Source organism: Passer montanus, unplaced genomic scaffold, assembly GCF_014805655.1.
Source record: "Passer montanus isolate IOZ18808 unplaced genomic scaffold, ASM1480565v1 scaffold175, whole genome shotgun sequence".
Lineage (NCBI taxonomy): Eukaryota > Metazoa > Chordata > Aves > Passeriformes > Passeridae > Passer > Passer montanus.
The window spans coordinates 542,390-563,978 of record NW_024364826.1 but is presented as its reverse complement, the minus strand read 5'-3'; the positions used below and the strand labels follow the sequence as shown (position 1 = coordinate 563,978).

At 47.2% G+C, this 21,589-nt stretch overlaps 1 protein-coding gene across 1 annotated transcript in view; it reads right to left on the bottom strand.

Annotated features, from left to right (window-relative positions):
- CLPB (caseinolytic mitochondrial matrix peptidase chaperone subunit B) overlaps window positions 1-21,589 on the bottom strand; it is a 71,505-nt gene that overhangs the window by 46,048 nt on the left and 3,868 nt on the right. Inside the window, 1 exon segment of the mRNA XM_039704443.1 lies at window positions 10,649-10,735. Coding sequence (XP_039560377.1) covers window positions 10,649-10,735 — 87 coding nt within the window.

Below are 21,589 nucleotides of genomic sequence, written 5' to 3'. Positions count from 1 at the left end.
ACCCACAACCATAACTGAACATTTCACTAAATAGAGCTCCACCAGCATATGCTAAAATGAATGATATGGGGGAGGAACTGGAGGAAGGGGTGACACTGTAGAGATATGCAATCCTTCTGAGGTGACATGCATAGAACACGCTTCTTGCACATGGCATATTCCTAGACACAAACCTTGGCTCCAAGGCCACCCCTGTCCCTGCAAAAAGGAAGATTATTGTAACACTCTGCAGATTAAGGGAAGCAAAACTGCATTGATTTTGGAAGGCAATCGTACAGGACCTACACCTCCGATACTAAAGGTGCCACTCTACCACAGGAAATGCAAACAACTTCCACAGCAAGCAGTTCAGAGGAGGCTCTGAAGATAATCAGAGGGCTGGAGCACCTCTAGAAGATAGGCTGAGAGAGTTGGGGGTGTTCAGCCTGGAGAAGAGAAGGTTCCAGGGAGACCTTAAAGCCCCTTAGGGCCTAAAGTGGCTCCAGAAGTCCTGGAGAGAGACTTTGGACAAGGGCTTGGAGTGACAGCACAATGGGAATGGTTTCCCACTGACAGAGGATAGACTGGATATCAGGAAGAAATTCTTGTCTGAGGGTGGTGATGCTCTGGCACAGGCTGCCCAGAAAAGCCGTGGCTGTCCCATCCCTGAGAGGGTTCCAGGCCAGACTGAGGCTTGAAGCAAACTGATCTAGTGGCAGGTCTCGTCAGAGTGGAGCAGAGGGTCAGAAGCTTCTCCCTTGCCCTGCTGCCTGTGGAGCTGGGGATCAGTCCAGGACATGCTGGATTTTGAGCTGCCAGCAAATGTTGCACATTATGAACATGCTGCAGTGGGACACGGGACACACTGCCCAGGCCATTTTGGCGTGGAAGTCGTCACTCTCTGCTTCTGAATCCAAACAATCATCAGATCAGAATTAAATTTCTCACTCCTTCTGAAAGCAGCTTAAAGCCAGTTAATTCTTAATTTTTTTTTCAGCATGCAGGCTTCTCATGACAACTAGACAGTAACTCATTTGTTAGCATTCATCACCAGTGACATGGCTCACAGGCTGACAGCGACGTGCGCCACAGCCTGACACGTACCTGCAGGCTGTGGCTTGTCAAGTCACATCTGGAATTTAACTTAAGCTCCTCTTCCATTTACCCTATAAATGTATTAGCAGAATCAAGGGTGGTTATCTTATTATTTGAGCAAGGTATAGCAGAGGCTGGCTCTTTACTAGCACTGGTGTGCTCCTCACCATGTATAAAGTCACCTCTAGTGAGCACAGCACCAAGACTGGGGGCTGGAGATAGAATCATGGAATTGTTTAGGTTGGAAAAGCCCTCTAAGACCATCGAGTCCAACTGTTCCCCCAGCATTCTCACCCACTGATACCCGGAAAATATAATAGCTCTTTCCAACAATGTTAAAGTGAATATAAAAGCAAATCTTTACTTGAAAGCTTTCAGGTACACAATGTGTGAAAACTGCATGTGGAACAGTAATTCTACGATTTTTATAATGTTAGTTGATTAGTGTGCTTATCATATACTGTCCAATTAAAAGGTTGGTTGGTTAGGCAATAATTCCTGGGGTCTTGCTCCACTGGAAGCAGTCTAGCAGTTTCTTTTGCCCCACTTCCGTTATGTGTGGTCCAGATTCTGACTGGAAAAGAGAATGTCCTTGTAGCTGGTTCTCTTCTTGGAGTAAGACTAAACAGTACTTAGGAATGTCTTTAAAAGGTAAACTTATTGTTCCTAAATGTAGGAAGGAAAGATAGGAAAAGTACTAGAAGCTACAGCTATGTTTTAGCAATCTACAAAGCTACAAATATATAAAAAGCTATAAATCTTAGGCATCATTCCTCCCTAAATGTCAAACATCTAAATGTTTTTAAACCCTTCAGGAATGGGAACTCCCCAGGGCAGACTGTACCAGAGCTGGACAACCTTCTGGGGATGAAATTTTCCCAATATCCAACCTAAACTTCCCTTGGTGCAGCTTGAGGCTGTTTCCTCTTGTCCTGTCACTTGTTACCTGGGAGAAGAGACTGACCCCCACCTGGCTCCACTCTCCTGTCAGGCAATCCTTGTGAGCATACAGAGCTCATTTACATCTGTACTCCAGTTATATCTATATTTCATTTACATCCATATTTTGACAGTATAATTTGTTCTATAATATTTAGGTTGGGAGGTTCTGACTTTTATTCTGCAAACAGCAATTTCCAATTATGGCCCTCCCCCTTTTCAGTCATCAGAAGCATGCTGCAATGCACGGGTTCTTGAGTGGATTGAGTTGTACAGCCATGGCTGAACAGGCACTAGGGATGGGCATCATGAAAACGTGGAATGCTTTGGGTTAGATAGGGACCTTAAAGCTCATCTAATTTCAACCCCCTGCCATGGACAGGGACACCTTCCACTAGACCTGGTTGCTCCAAGATCCATCCAATTAAGCCACACTTCCAGGAATGGAGCAGTCACAGCTTCTGTAGGCAACCTGTGCTGGGGCCTTACCATACTCATAAGGATGAATTTCTTCCCAATATCCCATCTAACCCTGCCCTCTGTCAATAGGAAGCCACTTCCCCTCACCCTGTCACTCCAGGCCCTTGTCCAAAGTCCCTCTCCAGGTCTCTTGGAGTCTCTTTAGACACTGCCAGGGGGCTCTAAGGTCTCCCTGGAGCCTTCTCTTCTGAGCAGCTTCACCACTCTCAGCCTCTCTCCAGCCCCTGGAGAATCTCCACAGCCTCCTGGTTACTTGCTCCAACAGGTTGACATCTTTCTTGATGGTGGATTACCTCACCTACTTTCAGATATCAGCAGTGGAAGCCATAAAGACAGAATAGCCTTTCATCACAGATGTGCTCACTCTCTACTAGACAAATCTCTTCAATGAGCCTGAGTTTTCTCTCAGTTCACTAAGTAGTTTTGATTTTGTTTGAAGGGCCAGTGTGCGAGATAACCCACAATGTGCAGTACAGTTCCAGTGAGACAACCAGGGAATCATGGAATCATGGCTTTTAAATCCCTCCAGGCATGGGGACTTCACCACTGCCCTGTCAGTGACAGGGCTGGACAACTCCTTCAGGCAAGAAATTATATGCTTCAATTAAGCCTTTGATGATCTTGCCCTAGCAGTTAGCTTACTGTGATTCTTGCAATCAGGGTTTCCAGCATCCCCACGAGGCAGCTAAGCCTCATGGATCACTGAAGTCTTTGGAAGCACAGGTTCTGATATGGTCAAACCACCCTTCTTGGACCCCATTCTCATGGCTACTTCTACCAAAGAGACCTCTCTACTTCAATCTTAGCTCACAGGCTATGATATACCTTCAGGTCTCTGAATCTGCCTCATTTTAAGGGAAGTGATCCCAAGTCCCAGTGTAGGACTTTAATCCACAACATTGTGGCCCATGAGTGAGCTACAGCTACTGAGCGAGTCATATGGTTAAACAGGATTTGTCATTTTCTTGATAACTCCATCCATCTGCCTTTTGTGCCCTCGGTGACTGCACTGAAATGAGTGTTCTTCCCAGGCACTCCATCAGATACTACCTCCATGTGCTCTTGGATACTCAGGAAGCCTTGTGCTTTTCATCCACTGCCAACAAGTTCAGCATTCTTCTCTGGAAAGTGGCCTTCTGTGAGAAGTTGAGCAGAGGACTACAGCTGCTAGATGCAAGGTGGTCTGAGAGTGGTGTAGCAGCTGATGGTGGCAGAACTGCTCTGCTCCCCCTGTGAACTACCCTCTGCACCATATTCCCATGGTAAGAAACATTTCCATAGCTCTTATGATGGCTGGGAGACTCAAGTTTAATAATAAGCACTGATATCATCACTTCCTGGCAAAATCTGCTCTGCCTAAATACTGGCACTAATCTAATAACAACACATCACACATCCAGCCTTCCTTTCCAATCATCTTTCAATCACATCTCCTGCTTTTGGGATGTGCCAACTCCTCCAAGCACTTGTCCATCAGCTAGACTCCTGGAATCACAGCTATTAATTGCACCTATCCAATTTGCAGGTAATGGGACATTCAAGCAAATTACCCTGTAGGAAAGGTAACAGCGCCACGAAAATGCAAAGGAACTGTGCTCAGCAATGCAAACATGTGAATGTTCCTGGAAAAAAGGCAGGGACTTGCAAAATCAGGTGATTAAAGAGGCTCCAAGGGAGCTGGAGAGAGACTTTGGACAAGGGCCTGGAGTGACAACACAAGGGGGAATGACTTCAAAGTGACAGAAGGCAGGGTTAAATGGGATATTGGGAAGAAATTCTTCCCTGAAAGGGTAGCAAGGCCCTGGCACAGGTTGCCTACAGAAGATGTGACTGCCCCATTTCTGGAAGTGTTCAAGGCCTGGCAGGATGGATCTTGGAGCAACCAGGCCTAGTGGAAGGTGTCCCTGCCCATGGCAGGGGGATTGGAATGAGATCAGCTTTAAGGCCCTTCCAAACCCAAACTATCCCATGATGAGTGAGTTTCAAATGAGGGATTCTCTGGCCCATACATTTTTTGTGTTCTTCCTCTTGCTGTGAGGCACTGGGGCAGAACAACACCCTACACCAGATCCTAGAAGGAGTGGGATGCAAGTGTCCAGCTGCACTGTTCCAGCTTCCCTCCATAACTCACCTGTGTTCAACAGCCTCAACAAGCTGAGTTTTAATTTGCTGATCAAGTTTTGATTGGATTAGAGGCAGAGCCTATTCATCAGCATGAATACAAATCTAAATTGACCCTGGTGATGACTCAGAGGGCAATGCTGAGCTAGAGCTGGCTGGGCAGTTCAATCGATTGGGGAAAGTGCTTTCTGCTTGTAATGGCTGGACTAACATATTGTTCAATAAATAAATACATATATACAATACAGGGGGTGGGGAAATCAATGGTGAGATGGTGGGAGGTGACTGGGGCTGCGTCAAGAGAGATGTCATGCCTGGACCACCGCCGGCAGCTGGGCTTGGTGAACCAAGAAGCCTCGTGATCCCCATGACCGTGCGTTATCGGCACAATGCAAACGCCCGGCTGGGTTTTGATACGCGGCTGCCCTGAGCTCTGGCAGGAGCCACATGTCCTGCCTGGACACAAAGAAGATCCTTGCCTGGTTATATCTTAACTGTGTAAAACTCAGCACAGCAGGAGGGCTGGGAGGAACTGGTGCTCAGAGGGAAGCTAAATGTGGATGTGTGCCTTCCCAGGAGCATGTTTACATCTACAGAAAGCCAGGCAGCCGCAGCAATCCCTTGCGCCGTGATGTGTTATTATTAACCCAGATGAAAATGACTGACTCCTCAAAAAGGAATAAAAAAGGACTATGGAATCAAAAAAAAAAAAAAAAAAAAGAAAAAAATCTTGAAGGGTGGTAATTGTTATATTCTTCAGTTTTCTTTAAGAGTGTGACATGGGTGAATCATCTTTCAGAAGCATGGTGAAGACACACAAGGGAGCTGAGGAGTGTTAGAAGCCCTGCTCCCTGCCTGGAGCAGTAAGAAAATGTGAAGAGAAGCCATTTCTGTGGCTTGAAAGGGTACAGGAACCTGCCACACTGACAGTATCACATTGTGCCTGAGTTGCAAGACATCAGATGGTGTTCATCCCCGAAAACAGGGATGCTCATGCCCCGGGGTCTGGGATGGGGGTGCTGCCAAGGCAGAGGTGTGAGTAACAGCTGCAGGAACAGCCAAGTGGTCACTGTTCATCAAAAACACCCAGAAAGGGAGTGGTTGAAAGTCAAAGCCCCAGTTTGTAGGATCAGGCTCTCCAAACATTCTGTCATCACAGCTGAAACCCACGCCCAACTCCTCAGCTCTCTGACAGGTGACACATTGGGCCTTATCTTCTTCCCAAGGTACTCAGATATTTCTCCAGCTCTACTGCAGACAGCTCTGAATGACTTGCCTAAAGTGAAAGGAGCGAAGAAACCCCCATGGAACAGATATATGTACCTAATATAGATAACAAGACTGCACCAGTTCATCATGTCACTGCCTGTAGACAGGGAACAGCTCCAGATCAGTCACCCTTCACCAATCTCAGAACAAACCCACTAGAATACCACAGTGCATGAGGAACTGTCATTACCAATATAAAACAGCATCTTCAATGCACAGGTGGATGAGGCACAGCTCCCAGCAATGTACATGGAGGCAAGGAGCAAACTACTTCCTGACTCCTCTCCCTGAGGAGGACTGGAGGAGGGTGAGGGATGGGGCAAGGCCACGCTGGCCCAAGCCCTGCTGGCTCTGGTTCCATGGGAGAACCTTTGACCCACAGCTCCTTTGATCTTCACAGAAAGGCAGAGAAAGAAAAGGAGAGCCAGAGCTCAGGGAGGAGTCACTTGGCATTGGTTATTCCCGGAAGAAAGGTGTTGAGAAGCAAAGGTGAAGAAATGCAAAGAGATCCAGACCTCTAGAGGAAGGCAGAAGAAGAAAGGGTGTGCAGAAAGTCAAAGCTGCAAAAAGAAAATTAAGATGAGTAGATGATGTGGGGAAGAGTCAAGAGGAATTTGGAGGCTAAAGCCCCCAGTGAAACAGGAAGACAAAGCTCAACATGTCCTGACAGTGCACTGTCAGAAACCCATACCCTGGGCTGATCCCACAGCATGGACAGCAGAGGAGGGGACAATTCTGACCCTCTGCTCCTCTCAGGTGAGACCCCACATGCAGTGCTGCCTCCATCTCTGGGCCACCCACAATCAGAATGATGTGAAGCTGCTGGAGTGAGTCCAGAGGGGAAGAAAATGATGCTCTGAGGGCTGGAGCACTTCTGTCCAATTAAAACATGGGTATTGCTGCTGTGAAAGCCTTTATGGAGTCTTGCACAGGCTTGAACTGCACTTGAACTGGATTCTGAGAAAGGAATCCCTGTGAGTGCACCCAGGTGCTCCTTCCCACCACATGAGCAATGCAGAAAACTTTGGAAGCCCTAAAATCACAGAATCACAGAACCATTTAGGTTGGAAAACCCCTCTGAGATCATTGAGTGCAACTGTTCCTCCAGCACTATCAGGCCACCACTAAACATTGTCCCCAGGTGCCACTTCCATACGATTTTTAAATCTCTTCAAGGATGGTGACCCCACCACTGCACTGGGCAGTCTCTTCCATGGCTTGACAATATTTTCAGGCTTGGAATTTTCCTTAATAGCCAACCTCAAGCTCCCATGGCACAATTTGAGGCTGTTTCCTTTTTTCCCTGTCCCGTGTTACCTGGAGAAAGAGAGTGATCCCCATCTGGCTCCACCCACCTGTCAGGGAGTTTTGCAGAGTAAGAAGGTTGCTCTTGAACCTCCTTTTCTCCAGGCTGAGGCCCCCAGCTCCCTCAGCCACTCCTCATCAGACTTGTTGTGCTCATGCAGCCCCCTCCTTCACAATTGCTGCCCAGGGGTTGTGTCAATGCGGTTGAATGGGAGCAGAAACAAGGTTCCAGTGTTTTTTAGAACTACTCAAACTTATCCCACTGGGACTCAGACCCTCCATGCTGCTCTGTGCCTTAGTCTCCCTTACCACACAAGTAGCTCTCTGCCTCAGAGGAGGCAGAGGAGGCAGAGAAGATGACTTGATATTTCAATGTCACTTTATTTCTGTGGAAGTGATAAAAACCGGAGTAGCTGATAACCAGATATAGAAAAGGTCACTATTCTACAGAATACAGACATACAGCTAAAGTCCTACCTGCTTTGGGGTTTCATTTATGATAGCTTTATTGCTTATTTTAACAAATGCGCAAACCCCACAAAGCTCTGATCTTAAATACTAAAAACATGACAATGCTATGGTAATTCCCACAGCAATGGGAATTACAGCATAAAACCTTCCTTTGCTGCTGTAAACATGGTCACAGTGTCTTTAGTCCACGACACAGTTACAACATGTATCATCAGGGAGCCAAAGAATTTGGACATTGACTCTGTCTCATATAAAAAAGAAACCCTAAATATCTGTCTCCACTAGATCCACTACTGTGTCTCCCCTCCCAGGCAGACACCAATCTCCTCCTGGAGACCTATCCATGGAAATATTGCAGAATGCTTCTTAATGCCTCCTCACATTTTGGATACAAGATGTTTCCAAGAGGAAGAAGATGATCATTGTTTTGCTGTAAAAAGAAAAGATGGACCCCAAACTTGCCTTCCGGCACACTGGATTTCATCTTGTAGCTGATGGCAACTGACAGAAATCATTAAAGCAGTGCCTCTGGAATTAAATTAAACAGATGGACTGGGGCTGTCTAATTGGAAGAGTGAGGGCTGTGGAAACTGGGAAACATGACAAAGCTAAAGGACAGGTCACAGAAATCTGCAGCACACAGTGGAGACTGAAAACATTGTTCTTCTCTGAAAAACACCTTTGGAAAGGCATCGAGGATGAAGGCTTCCTTTCTATTAGCTGAAAACACTCATGTCAGCTCCCAGCATCCCAGCCCTTCAAAGCCATGCTGAGGAACCTGTGGAGGTATCGTTAGCCATAAAACAGGAAGCGGTGAGAGAGCCAGGAAGTTAAACATTGGAATGACCTTGATCTTTTTGCAGGCAAACAGTTCCTGGAGGTCCTGTTCAGCTGGCTGAACCTCAGCCATCTCTGAGCCAGGGACAGCCCAGCTCACCTCTCCAGAGGCTGCTGGCCTGAGGAGCGAAGGACCAAAAGTCATAACAACTTCAAATCCATCATATCAGGTGGATTACACAGGCAATTGGACAAGGGAGAATGGCTTCACACTGCCAGAGGACAGGGTTAGACTGAATACAGGGAAGCAATTCTACCTTGAGAGAGTGGTGAGGCCCTGGCACAGGTTGCCCAGAGAAGCTGTGGCAGCCCCATCCCTGAAAGTGCTCAAAACCACGTTGGACTGGCTTGGAGCAACCTGGTCTAGTGCAAGGTGCTCCTGCTCACAGCAGAAGGGTGGAAGTGGATGATCTTCAAGGTCCCTTCCAACCCATGATTCTGATTCTGAGATCAGTTGCTGTGGCTGGAGAAAGCAGATTTAGAGCATAACCTTTTACAGAGGGACCACACTCTATAAACAAAACCATCCTGCATCCTTGTGCCTTTGACTCCTCCCTTCCCCATTACACCCTGGCTATAACTTCTAGTTTCAGTTACACAGTTCACCCTGTGGACTAGGTCCATTAGCAAACCATTCGTAAGGAATTTCAAACTCTCTGTGGCCCATGTTCCAGCTCAATGCATTTCCCACTCTGCACTGTGGACATTTCAAGTCTAGAAACAGGACCGAGGGCCAAAACCCTGTCTGGCATGATGCAGGAGCTGTTACATATGGAATAAGCTTGCATTTATGTTTGCCTACAGAAAGGATAGCATCAGAATCACAAAGGTGGGAAAAGACCTTTAAGATCACCAGGTCCAACAGTATCTAATTACTCTTCTGCTATCTGGAGAAAAGTTATACTAAGCTTCAGGTATTCAAGGTCTTCCTAATTTTCACTTTAAGTCAGCATTCATCTAAAATGTGGGAAAAATAAACAGAATTTGCCCAACACAGCCAACCCTTTTTCTTTTGGCCAGGTACACAACAAAGACAGACGTGGTGATGACTCTGCCCTCTCAGAAGGGACCAGCCTGGAGTCCACACATTTTTTACTGTCAAGATGTTTTCATTAGCATTTCCACTTGATTTTAGGCCTGATTTTTAGGTAATTATTGTCCCATGAACAGCCTTTCTCCCTGTCTCCCCTTAGCCTTTGCAACTCGGGAAGTCTTGTTATGCTTCACCAGTCACTCGGAATGGTCAACAGTCGTCACACTCTGCTGCTGACCATTGTCCACTGGGAAAGGTGGGAGGCTCCCAAGCCCATCCCTTCATGGGCAGGCAAATAACAGAGCCCGTTGCTGCTTGGACATCAAAGTTAAACAAACATTCACAAGCCCCCACCTCTGGGCCTGTTTTAAGGAGCTCCCTGAGGAGGTCACGACTTTCAGCTTGTCATAGCACACATCAAAGTTTGCACCACACACGAACTCAGCACATGGATTGGGATAGTGTCACCCGAGAGCGGATATTCAGCCTTTGTGCACTGCTTTAATCCTGTGTTTTCCCAAGTAATTAAGCTTTTTTGCTTATGAACTTGTGACTAAGTAAAGCATCCCTGAGAGGTTGTAACATCAAAGCTCATTCTCCCGTCTGTCCCACATTTTCCAAAATTGGATTTCTTTTTCTTTTTTTTTTCCTTAAATAAAAAAAGCCTAATTGAATTTAGTTGTAGACTGAATATATTTAGGAGTGTCTTTAAAAGGTTACAAGAAGCCAGAGTGATCATCATGGGAACTGTGGAGCAAGGGCACAGCATTCAGCCCCAGTGACACCATCACCAGTGAGAAGATATGGAACAGCTCTTACAGGAGTGATTTTGGCTGGTGGGGTACCCACCACAATGACATCCCACAGGTATGGGCTCATCCATGGCCAAAATGTAAGAGCTAGTGTGGAATGGCACCATCAGTCCAGCTGTCACATCCGTGGGACTGGGAAGCAGCCTGCCCTGATCTGTCACACCACACACTGGGCATAAGGAGAGTGACAAGCTCCCTTCGGTTAAGCATCACAACACATCCCAAACTTTATGAAAACCCTCTACAGAGCTCAGTATGACTTTAGGAAAAGGTTGAAATGAGTAATCATGATGTGAGATGCACATACCTGGAGTTCCTGCTGATGGCTGCCACCATGAGAGCTGTCCAGCCAAGCCTGTGCCTTGCGTTCACATCTGCACCTTCTTCCAACAACCTGGAAAAGGGAGAGATACGGTCAGGAAACAGACATAAAGACAGCATGAGGGAAAGCAGAATGTTTTACTGTGCAGGCACCTGCTCCAGCACAGCCCAGAAGACTCAACATGAAATTGATTCAATGCAGTTCTCAAAGGTGACCAAATTTAAACATTCAGGTGATGGCAGTCCCGCTCCTTTCAAAGGGTGCAATGCCAACATCTTGCTTTCTGTATTATTTGTTTGTTTATTTATTTATTATGTTCAGTCTGATTTCCAAAGAACCAACCAGTAGCAAAACTGATAAAGCCCAATTCCAATGACATTTGAATCCTTTGGCTGCAAAGCACCCATTAGGCTTCAGAAGCAGCTCAGTGGACCTCCAAAGCCCACGCCACCTCACTGCAGATACTTCGCAGTTTTCTCGTACAGCATAAGAACAAATAAAGACAACCCCCAAAAATACTAGGAACCAAACTATCCTCTCCAAAATTTTCTCAGCTTTTGCAAGATAATGGCAAGGGACAGGTTTTTGCAGCAGGTATTTTAGCTCAACCTGAAACATGTGCTGAACCCAGACAGTATGAAATGATAGTTCTCTTTGCACACCACAAGGAAGAAAGGAAGTTCAGAACTGAGACACAGTGCTCAAGTTAAATGAGACAAACTCTAAACCCTGCATGCTCAAATCATAGAATCATAGAACGATTCACAGAAGGGTTTGTGCTAGAAGGGACCTTGAAGACCATCTTGTTCCATCACTTCTGCCATAGGCATGGACACCTTCCATTAGACCAGGCTGCTCCAAGACCTGTCCAACCTGACCTTGGACACTTCCAGGGAGGGGGCTGCCACAGCTCCTCTGAGCAACCTGTGCCAGAGCCTCACCACCCTCCCAAGGAGGAACTTCTTCGCCACATCTAATCTAAATCTCCCCTCTGTCAGTTTGAAGCCATTTCCCTTTGTCCTGCCACTTTCTGCCTGTGTAAAAGGTCCCTCTACACAACCAGATCCATGACTACAAACCCATTTTTCTTGCAGGAGCAAGGTGCTGCCAATACCAAGACAAGGAAGCCACGGATCAGGTTTAGAAAGCAGGGTGGACCACGCAAGAGTCAGCAGCTCTCTGCCCCTTGGTTTATCCTTCTCCCTTTTCACATATTAAGGCTTTTCCATCTTCCTTTCTGGGTGAGGCTGTCCCTACACAGTGCATCCTCCACACAGGTATAACAGGGAAGAGCTGTCATTAAACTCCCTGCTGGGAGAGACACAAGTGAACACAGCACCTATTTTCCATCTGCCCAAAATCCTAGGCAAAGAAGTCAAGGTCAGGTGTGACTGCTTGCATGCACTGAACAAGTCAGATCACCTCTTTAAGGACCTAGAGAGGTACACGTCTGAATTCAGACAGCCTTTCCAAATTCTCACCCTTGGTCTGCTCTGGTGGCAATGCTCTCACTGGTTAAGGGTGCTGGGATGGAATGAGTGAAAAAGAAGGGAAATTAACCGTATTCCTCTTCCTGCAGTTGGGAAAAAAAAAAAGGAAAGCAGGAATGCTGGTCCAGGGAACGCTCACAGATATACCCAGGGTGTCTTGAAAACCTTCCTCCACCTCATTAGAAACCTTCACAGTAGTTTCACTAGAAACTTATCCCAAGGAACAAATACACTCATATACAGAGACACCTGGTGTGTTCAACCTGAATCAGAAAGTCTTGAAAACCTTCCTCCACCTCATTAGAAACCTTCACAGTAGTTTCACTAGAAATTTATCCTAAGGAACAAATACACCCAGAGACACCTGGTGTGTTCAACCTGAATAAGAAAAGCTCCAGGGAGAACTTAGAGCCTCTGCCAGTGCCTAAAGGGGCTCCAAAAGACCTGGAGAGGACTTTGGCAAGGGCCTGGAGTGACAGGACAAGAGGGAATGGCTTCCCACTTACAGAAGGCAGGGTTAGATGGGATATCAGGAAGAAATTCTTGGATGTGAGGGTGGTGAGGCCCTGGCAGAGGTTGCCCAAAGAAGCTGTGGCTGTTTTATCCCTGGAAGTGTCCAATACAAGGTTGGACAGGGCTTCTGGCACCCTGGTCTAGTGGAAGGTGTCCCTGCCCATGGCAGAAGGGCTGGAACCAGATAATCTTGAAGCTCCTTCCCAATCAAACACTTCAGTGCTGTGATACACGGTATGATAATCCTGAAGTTATTTCCAACTAGCAATGCCTGAACTTTGGCTGGAATCTTGAACACAGCTCACCCCACTGACTGCACAAACCAGCCAGATAAACATCACGTGAATAAAAAGCCTGTAACCCTCTCCAGCTGAACTACTTGCCTTTTTGACAGAGACTGAGGCCTGAGAGCCAGCAGGCTGGCTTCAGCCAAGCTCTACACAGAAGCACGTTGGTGAACTCTTCTGACTTGAGTGGTGGTATGACACACAGGTAATGGGTCTGGGTGGACAATTTGACCACCCTTTTTTGACAGAAGGAGTGGCCAGCGCTAGCGCTGTGGTTCTGGGTGCTCTGAACTGTTCATCACATACTTGGATAGAAACCTAATAGCTGAAATACTAGAATCTTAACTGGCAGCCTCCATTTGTAGCTCCCAACTGTGATTCAGGAGGCTGTGACCACTGTAAATTATCATAGCACCAACAGAAGCTTTATGCTTTCTTTACCAGGGTTACAATTTAAAGTTCAATGGTAATGAACTATCTGGCAGGTCAACAACAGGACCTTGGTTCAAAGAAGTCTGATACCTGACAAACAAATTTTCACACAGAATCCACTCCACATCTAATTTTTATTTCCTTTTTCTATGTGGTTTAACACCTGAAGAACCACCCAGCAGCGTGATGGGGAGCAGGGATGATTCACTTACAGCCTTATGGGAGTTTGGATCTACACAGCCCTGCATTTGGCTAACACTGGTCAAGCTGCAGCTCCTGCATTATCCAGTGGCCCAGTAAACTCATCTGGGGAGTTGCACAAGAGCAGCCTTGGCCCCCACAGGGTATGGCACAGAATTATAGAATCATTCGGGTTGGAAAAGCCCCTCTGAGACCACTGAGTCCAACCATTCTCCTAACACTGCCAAGCTCACCACTAACCCATGTCCCCAAGTGCTGCATCCACCCATCTATTAAATCCCTCCAGGGATGGGGATTCCCCCACTGCCCCAGGCAGCCTGTGCCAGGGCTGGACAGCCCTTGCTATGAAGAATTTGTAAAGTATCCTTATGCTTTCTCCTTCTGCCAGCACCACATCCCTGCAAGTGAATGCCAAGAGTGTGCTGCCAGCTGAAGAGCACTCTCAGACAACAGAATGCTGAAAGGAGAAATATCCCTGAGCAGCCACAAAGCTTTCTGTCCTGGTGAGGCCGGATGTGCCCAGACACACAGGGGATGGCAGATTGCTATCTGCACAGATCAGCTCCCCTTGCAGCTCCGCTTACAGAGGTGTTTGCACTCACAACAAAGATAAGGTAGCCTGACTCAGACCCGTGGCCACTGCTGGTCACACCATCACCTGCTCCAGCTGGAGGGACACTGCCTGCAGCAGAAATCCACACCACAGCTCCATCTGTGCCTCCATGTGTGCCGTGTCCTCTGCGCAGGCACAGGGAGCTGCTCCCTCAGCTGGAAAACTGCTCACTCACTGCCACTGCCAGAACAGACTCCACACCCAGCTCCCCCAGACCCACGGAGCCATTCTCACCAGCACCAGAGCTCAGGATGCTGCAATGGCAGAGATCTTACTGTGTCCCCTGACTCACCCTAACTGCTTCCAAAAATCCTTTCCCAGACATTGTGATGCCCAATCCCCTTCCACTCGTCTCTCAGAGTGGTGTGGATCAACATGTCCAAGTTATTTCTGAATTTCATTGTATTTACTTGGCCATTTGAAAGTCATTTGAAAGCAGTAACATTCACATCACCCCCTTCCTACAGTGTGTCACTGTGACCACCTAATAGCCACAGAAAATCCAGGAAATAGAGGCATAAGAACCCAGAAGGGGCACAGTAACCCCAACACCAAAACTGCAGGTAAGAAGGCATCAGCTGTGCCAGGATGGAGGCACACAAACCCCTTCAGGCTGGGAACTTTTGCCTGGCAATAAAATCCTTAAAGCCCAACACTAACCACTGATTAACATCCTCAATAGAGATTAATCAATGTAATTTTTCAAAGTATCAGGCCCATTTGCACTTGACCATGGTATTCATATGATTTTACATTAAAAGGGCAGAGGGACAGTCCTGGTCACCTTCTGCCAGCCACTGGGTTGCTCTGCTGCAAAGAATCAGTCTTAATTTCACCTGTCGTGAGTTTAAACATTTCATGAAAGGGTTTGGACTGGAAATGACCTTGAAGAGCATCCAGTTCCAATCCCACTGTCACAGCCAGGGACACCTTCCCGTAGACCAGTTTGCTCCAAGCCCCATTTAACCTGTCCTTGAACACTTCCAGGGATGGGGTAGCCATATGAATGGGTATTTCTTACCAATATACAATCTATCCCTGCTTTATGTCAGTGTGAAGTCAACCCCCTTCTCTTGTTACATTTGTTTTCTCATAAATGGGACCTGTAGTGTAACTCTTCAGGATCTCCCTTTGAGACAAAGGACAGGACATCAGCCCTTATTTAAAATAAAAAGATGCTGTTTTAAACTAAAAGATGAGAGATTTACATTAGATATTGGGAAGAAGTTCTTCCCTGTGAAGTTGGTGAGGCCCAGGCACAGCTTGCCCAGAAAAGCTGTGGCTGCCCCATCCCTGGAAGTGTCCAAGGCCAGGTTGGAAGGGGCTTTGAGCACCTGGTCTAGTGGGAGGTGTCCTTGTCCATGGCAAAGGGGTTGGGACTAGATGATCTTTAAGTCCCTTCCAACCAAAGCCATTCTATCATCCTGTGATTTTAGAATTCTCAAGGCACTTTGGAGGAGCCACTGAAAAATACCTATGAGTACTGAAAGGCTTTTTTCTCTACAGACATACTGGAAGGACATACTGAATAATGAATTATCTTCATTCTTAAAAAAAATAATGAAAAAGATCCTAGTCTGGCAGTCAAACCTGCTTAATCATATTGCATCCAACAGGAAGGATGCTGGAGCCTCTCTTGTGGGATTAGCTTACAGGCTTGGAGCAAAGGTATTAGGATCAGTCAAGTAGTTTTCCTTTCAGGAATCTAGATCATCATAAGCATCTGGAATGCCACATCACTGAGCCCAGTGAGGGAATTACTTGTATCATACCATCTACCATTAATATGCATTGACATTTCATTTAGGAGCTGGATTTTTTTTGTTGTTGTTGTTGTTAAATCATTGCAAGATGCTCAGCAACTTAACAGATTTTCAGACAACTGAACTTTATGTTCAGGGTCTTCAGGCCCACCATTTATTTTTTCTCCGCCTGATTTAATGATATGACAATCGATAAAGCCAAGACCACTGCTCAGATCCCAGACAGCCAAATGTATTTACCAGCAGGAGTATTTTATTTTAATTAAATAAAATCCTCTGATCAATGTTTAGGATGTTTATCCACATTTTAACCAAGTAAGATCCAGGACACTCCCCTCCTAAGGAGTTTCTCACATGGATACAGCTCTATTAGGGCCATTTCCAGTGTTTCTCAAATGACAAACTGTTCTTTGACTGCAGTGGTGCCACCAAGATGTCCCTTCCCTTGGCAGGAGTTGGACTGGATGACCTTTAAATGTCTCTTCCAGCATAAACTCCTCTGCGATTCTGTGATTCAAGACCTGGTCAGAGGAAGAACACTGAACCAGAGCTGGTGCTGTTTCTGATAGGGGAAGTACTTATATTTAAGGGATTTTGATAAAACTTTTTATTTTTTGATTTTTTTTAAATGGTTTTAGGGCAGAAAGCTGACAGATGCAGGGTTAGATTGAATATTAGGGAGAATTTTTTCCCTATGAGGGTGGTAAGGCCCTAGCACAGGCTGCACAGACTTACATGTCTGCCTCATCCCTGTAAGTGTTCAAGGACAAGCTGGACAGGCCTTGAAGCAACCTGGTCTAGTGGAAGGTGTCAATGTCCATGGCAGAGGGTTGGAACTGGGCGAGCTTTAAGGTCGTTTCCAACCCAAACCACTCTGTGATTCCCTGACTCTATGAACACCACTGTCTGCTCTGGAATTTGCTGAAGGAATCTGGGCAGAGCAGCACCTACTGCTTTGTGCATATGCCCTATTTTACCCCAAGACAGCAGCTCCCAAGCTTTAGCACTTTGATCCCTGCAGAAGAGATAAAGAGCCCACATGGGCAGCGATGAGCCTTCTCCCCCCACTGCCCCCGGACAGATGTGCCTTCTATTCACCCGTCACTGGGGTTCTGGGTGACTGCCTCGGTGACACTGCTGAGCCCAGAGGGCATGTTTGAGTTTGTGCTCAGTGCTGGGAGCATGCCCAGCACTCCATCCTGACAGGTGGAGGAAGAGGAAGCTGGAAACTTGAACTTTTGCAACAACAATAGCTTCTGTTTCTGTCAGCCTCTTCGACATTTCCCCCAGCCCTGTCCCAATATGTCACTGTTTAACTGCAGAGTGTGGGACACCCTCAGATGTGCTCACCCTTCTGGGAACTGCCCTCTGCTTTGCAGAAGAAGGGGGGAAGAAAAACATCCCAACTGAACAATATATTGGAACATGAAAGCACAATCCCTGCTGGATTTTCCTGCTAGGGAAAGGATCTGCTTGTACAGGAGGACTTGGCGAGCTGCTTGAAAACCTTTTGATGCAGCTGCTGTATTCTGGGAGAGAGCTCATTGCTGTCTGTCACCACTCACCACCTTTGCAGGGCCAGGAACACACCACGGTGCTCCCTGAAAACACATGGACCAGCACATTGTGGGGAGGGAAGGGAAGGGAAGGGAAGGGGAAAGGGAAGGGAGAGAGGAACATCATTTCTCTACAGCTCTCAAGGAAGGAAAGCTGCTCCCAGGACATGGGGGATCCTGGAGGAATCCTGGTAACCATAGCCCTGACAGCACAAACAGGCCTTGCAGAGAGGCCAGCGGCCAAGGAGAAAGTCCTGGAAACGCATTTTTAAAATCAAAAGGGAAGCTCTTATAAATCCAAGTTTCAGGAAGTAAAGCCAACTCCAAGAGGAAAGCAGGTTTGGGGGCAGAGAGGGTGGGCAAAACCACCATGGGTGAAGCACATGGAGTGGGAAAATCAAAGATGTACAACCCAAGCATGAAAAGGCTAATACAGACATGTGAGTAGCTGTAGCTGCTCCGTGCCTGTAAGTGTCCAAAACCAGGTTGGATGGGGCTTGGTGCAACTTGGATTAGTGGAAGATGTCCCTGCCCATGGCAAGGGGCTGGAACTGGATGAACTTCAAAGTCCCCTCCAACCCAAATCCCTTCTGTGATTCGACAGTTGGCATCACCAGGTTTGGAAGAGAATGTGAAACCTTACATGGAGTAACCCAAATTCAGCCACCCCAATGCAACAGCTGAGCTGTGTGCCAGGAAAATACCCTACCAGCCTGCCAACCTGCTCTGGCAGAGGCCAGCACTGTAAGTGGGAAATGAGTCATCCCTGTCTGCAGAGGAATTTGAGCATAATACACTAACTTCTGACAATCCATTTCTGCTGGAGGTGGCATGTGTCACCTGCTTGACTTACTCTGCAGGTCTGAACTCAAGTGTCAGACTCCCTGACATCCACCAACATTCACAGTTTATGTGCTGTGTAAGCAAGCACTCAACATGTTTTTAACCTGCTACCTCACATCTTCCAAGGTGTCCCTTAACTCCTGAGCTGTGAGCAAAGTGGAATAATTGCTCCCCTGGTTGTGTGGGGCACATCCATGCTGGTGGACTGCCTCTCCTCCAAACCCAGAGCTGCTCAGGAGGCTTTCCTGCACTCAGCCCTGCTGATAAACATCTCCACTAACTGGAATTAACCCTGTGATGGTTCCCAGGCGTATTCCAGACATACAGAAGCTCCCACGCATCCACGTGTGTTGGTGTCTGCTTCCAGAGAGAGAGGGATCTGGGATTTACGGGCTTTAAAGCTGTTTTGGAAAGAAGCATGAGATCTCCTGTCTCCCATGGTTGGCTGTGACTCAGTGTGCAAACTCAAACAATCCTGGGAGGCCAAAATACACCAAGAAGCACATCATAAAGGGCAGTTTTCCACCTATCTAGAACAGGAAAGCCAATACTCCCCCAATACTTCACTGCCAACGTGAAGAAATCTGGGCTGTTGTATCTGCTCTGAATTCCTGCAGCCACAGGCCAATTCAAGTGCAATAATCAGTAACAAAACTTTCACTTAAACACAGTTCTGGAAATTTTGGTCATTTAGGAGAAAAGATTAAAGGGGACATTTACATGATAAACATTTTTATCCTAGTCCACCCCCCAAACTGGAGAGAACTGAAAGGGTTACAGCTGGCAGAGACCTTAAAGCTCATTTTTTTCCTACTGCCTCCCATGGGCAGGAACACCTTCCACTAGCCCAGCTGCTCCAAGCCCTGTCCAACCTGGCCTTGAACACTTCCAGGGACAGGGATGGGGGAAATTTTGCTCAATGAGCTGTGCTGCTTGCAAACAAGGGAGAAGAGACAAGCACAGTCTGGAGGAGGCAGAACTGTGATGAGTCAGAGCCAAGATGAGTGGTGCTGCTTGAAAATTGAGAGATCACCGTTTGGGGCAATCAAGCCTGACTTAGCTGTTTCTGCATCTCCTCCACCTAAAAAATCCGCTTGGAGAGAGCAGACTCAGCTGAAGCAACTGACATGGAGCTTCCTGCCCCAGTGCCACGTGCCTCTGGATCCCTGTGAGAGCAGGAGAGCACCTGGTCAGCTCCAGATCTCACTACCACACAGATCTGAGGGGCTGCCTGCTGTTAGGAATGAGGCTGATAACAGCCATCTGACACATGCTCTGTGTCTCCATGAGTCACAGCTGAACAGGGCTGAGGAAAACACTGCTCCATCATGGATATCTGGTGAGAACACTGCTGAAAGCCTGTGCTTTTGGGGTGGCTTACTAGGAAACAAAGCTGGAACACAAAGAATCAATATTAATACTGAGTATCAACACAAGTGGCAGTGAGGTGGGCATTTTTTTGCTTCTTGCTTTCCCTCCAAATGCACAGAATAACTGAGGCTGAGGGAAATTAAACTATCTACATCAATTAGGTATTATATTTTGTGCTGGCTAACAGCATGAAGGGCTTGGAGGGAAGAGCTGGTTTGCCACATGCTCCAAAGGGGATGCTCTCAAAAGTCAGCACATTCTTTCAGCTGAATGAAGAATTCAGCCTGGTTCCCTGCATTCAACAAGTGGTTAGAGAGAAAAAAACTTAGCTGGAAGCTCAGAGGAGCCAGAGATGGTAGAGGCAAGCCTACAGCAGAGGGGCTGGATTCAGCCTGTGGGTATGCATTCTTCCCACAGCAATACAAATGTGTGTTCCATTGAGGTCTATCTGCTATGCCTGAAAGGCCTGTTCCTTTTCAGAGTTAAGAATCACTGCTTGGAAAAATCACAGAATCATGGAACGGTTTGGGTTGGGAGCAACTTTAAAGTTCAGCTAGTTCTAACCTCCTCTGCCATGGGAAGGGACATCTTCCACTTGCCCTGGCTGCTCCAAGACCTATCCAACCTGGCCTTGATCACTTTCAGAGATGGGGGAGCCATGGCTTCTCTGGCCACCCTGTGCCAGGGACTCACAACCCTCACAGGGAAGAATTTCTTCCCAATATCTCATCTAACTCTGCCCTCCATCAGTTTGAAGCCAACCTCCCTTGCCCTGTCACTCCACACCCTTGGAGTCCCTCTTCAGCTGTCATGGAGCACCTTTAGGCACTGGCAGGGAATTCAAGCTCTCTCAGGAGCCTTTTCCAGGTAAACACCCCAGCTCTCCCAGCCTGTCTCCAGAACAGAGGGGCTCCAACCCTTGGAGCACCTCCATGGCCTCCTCTGGGCTCACTCCAGCAGCTCCACAGCCTTTTCATGATGAGGGCCCCAGAGCTAGAATCAGTACTTTAGGTGGGATCTCATGATCTTCTTGGTACCTCCTACCCTCTCTCACACAGACATTTTCTACACTTTAGACTAAGATTGTATTTCCTAGTAACTGTATTCTGATGTTTTCATGTGCAGAGAGCCATGACCAGCTGGCAGCTGAAGGCACTTGGAAAAGATCAGCATCTCACTTCAAACAGGCTTGAAGCTGTATGAGAAATACTGTGTATAAGAAATACCACCCAGGGGACAGTGCAGGCAGGGGACAGCAGCGTGGCAGGAGGACAGGTAATGTCCCATGGATAGCTGCCCAGCTGGATTGTCACACTCCCTCCCTGTCAAAGCTCAGTTTGGACTTTACCCCTTGCAGATGGAGAGAGCATTGAAGGCAAGACTGTTTGTGTCTCCTCTGTCAGCTCTGCAGTAGGTCTGGCAACCTTGGGCTGTGGAAGCTTGTTGTAAAGAGATTTATGGAATGAGAGAGTAGTTGGGGTGGGAAGCAACTTCTGGAGATCACCATGTCCAACCTTCTCCTTAAGCGGGTTCACCCAGAGCAGGCTGCAAAGGATCGTGTCCAAGTGGGGTTTGAATATCCCTGAGGAATATCCCACAGGCTCTCTGGGCAGGCTGTTCCAGTGCTCTGTCACACTCACAGTGTGAGATTCCTGTGCACCAGTTTCTCCTGATGTCTCTTGTTCCATTGCTGGGCCCTATTGAGCAGAACCTGGTCAATCCTCTGACAACCTCCCTGCAGACTGACAGACAAAGATGAGTTCCCTTCCCAAGTCGTCTCCTCTTGAGGCTGAAGAGCCCCATCTCCCTCAGCCTTTCCTTGTAAGAGGGATGCTCCAGTCTCTTCATCATGTTTGA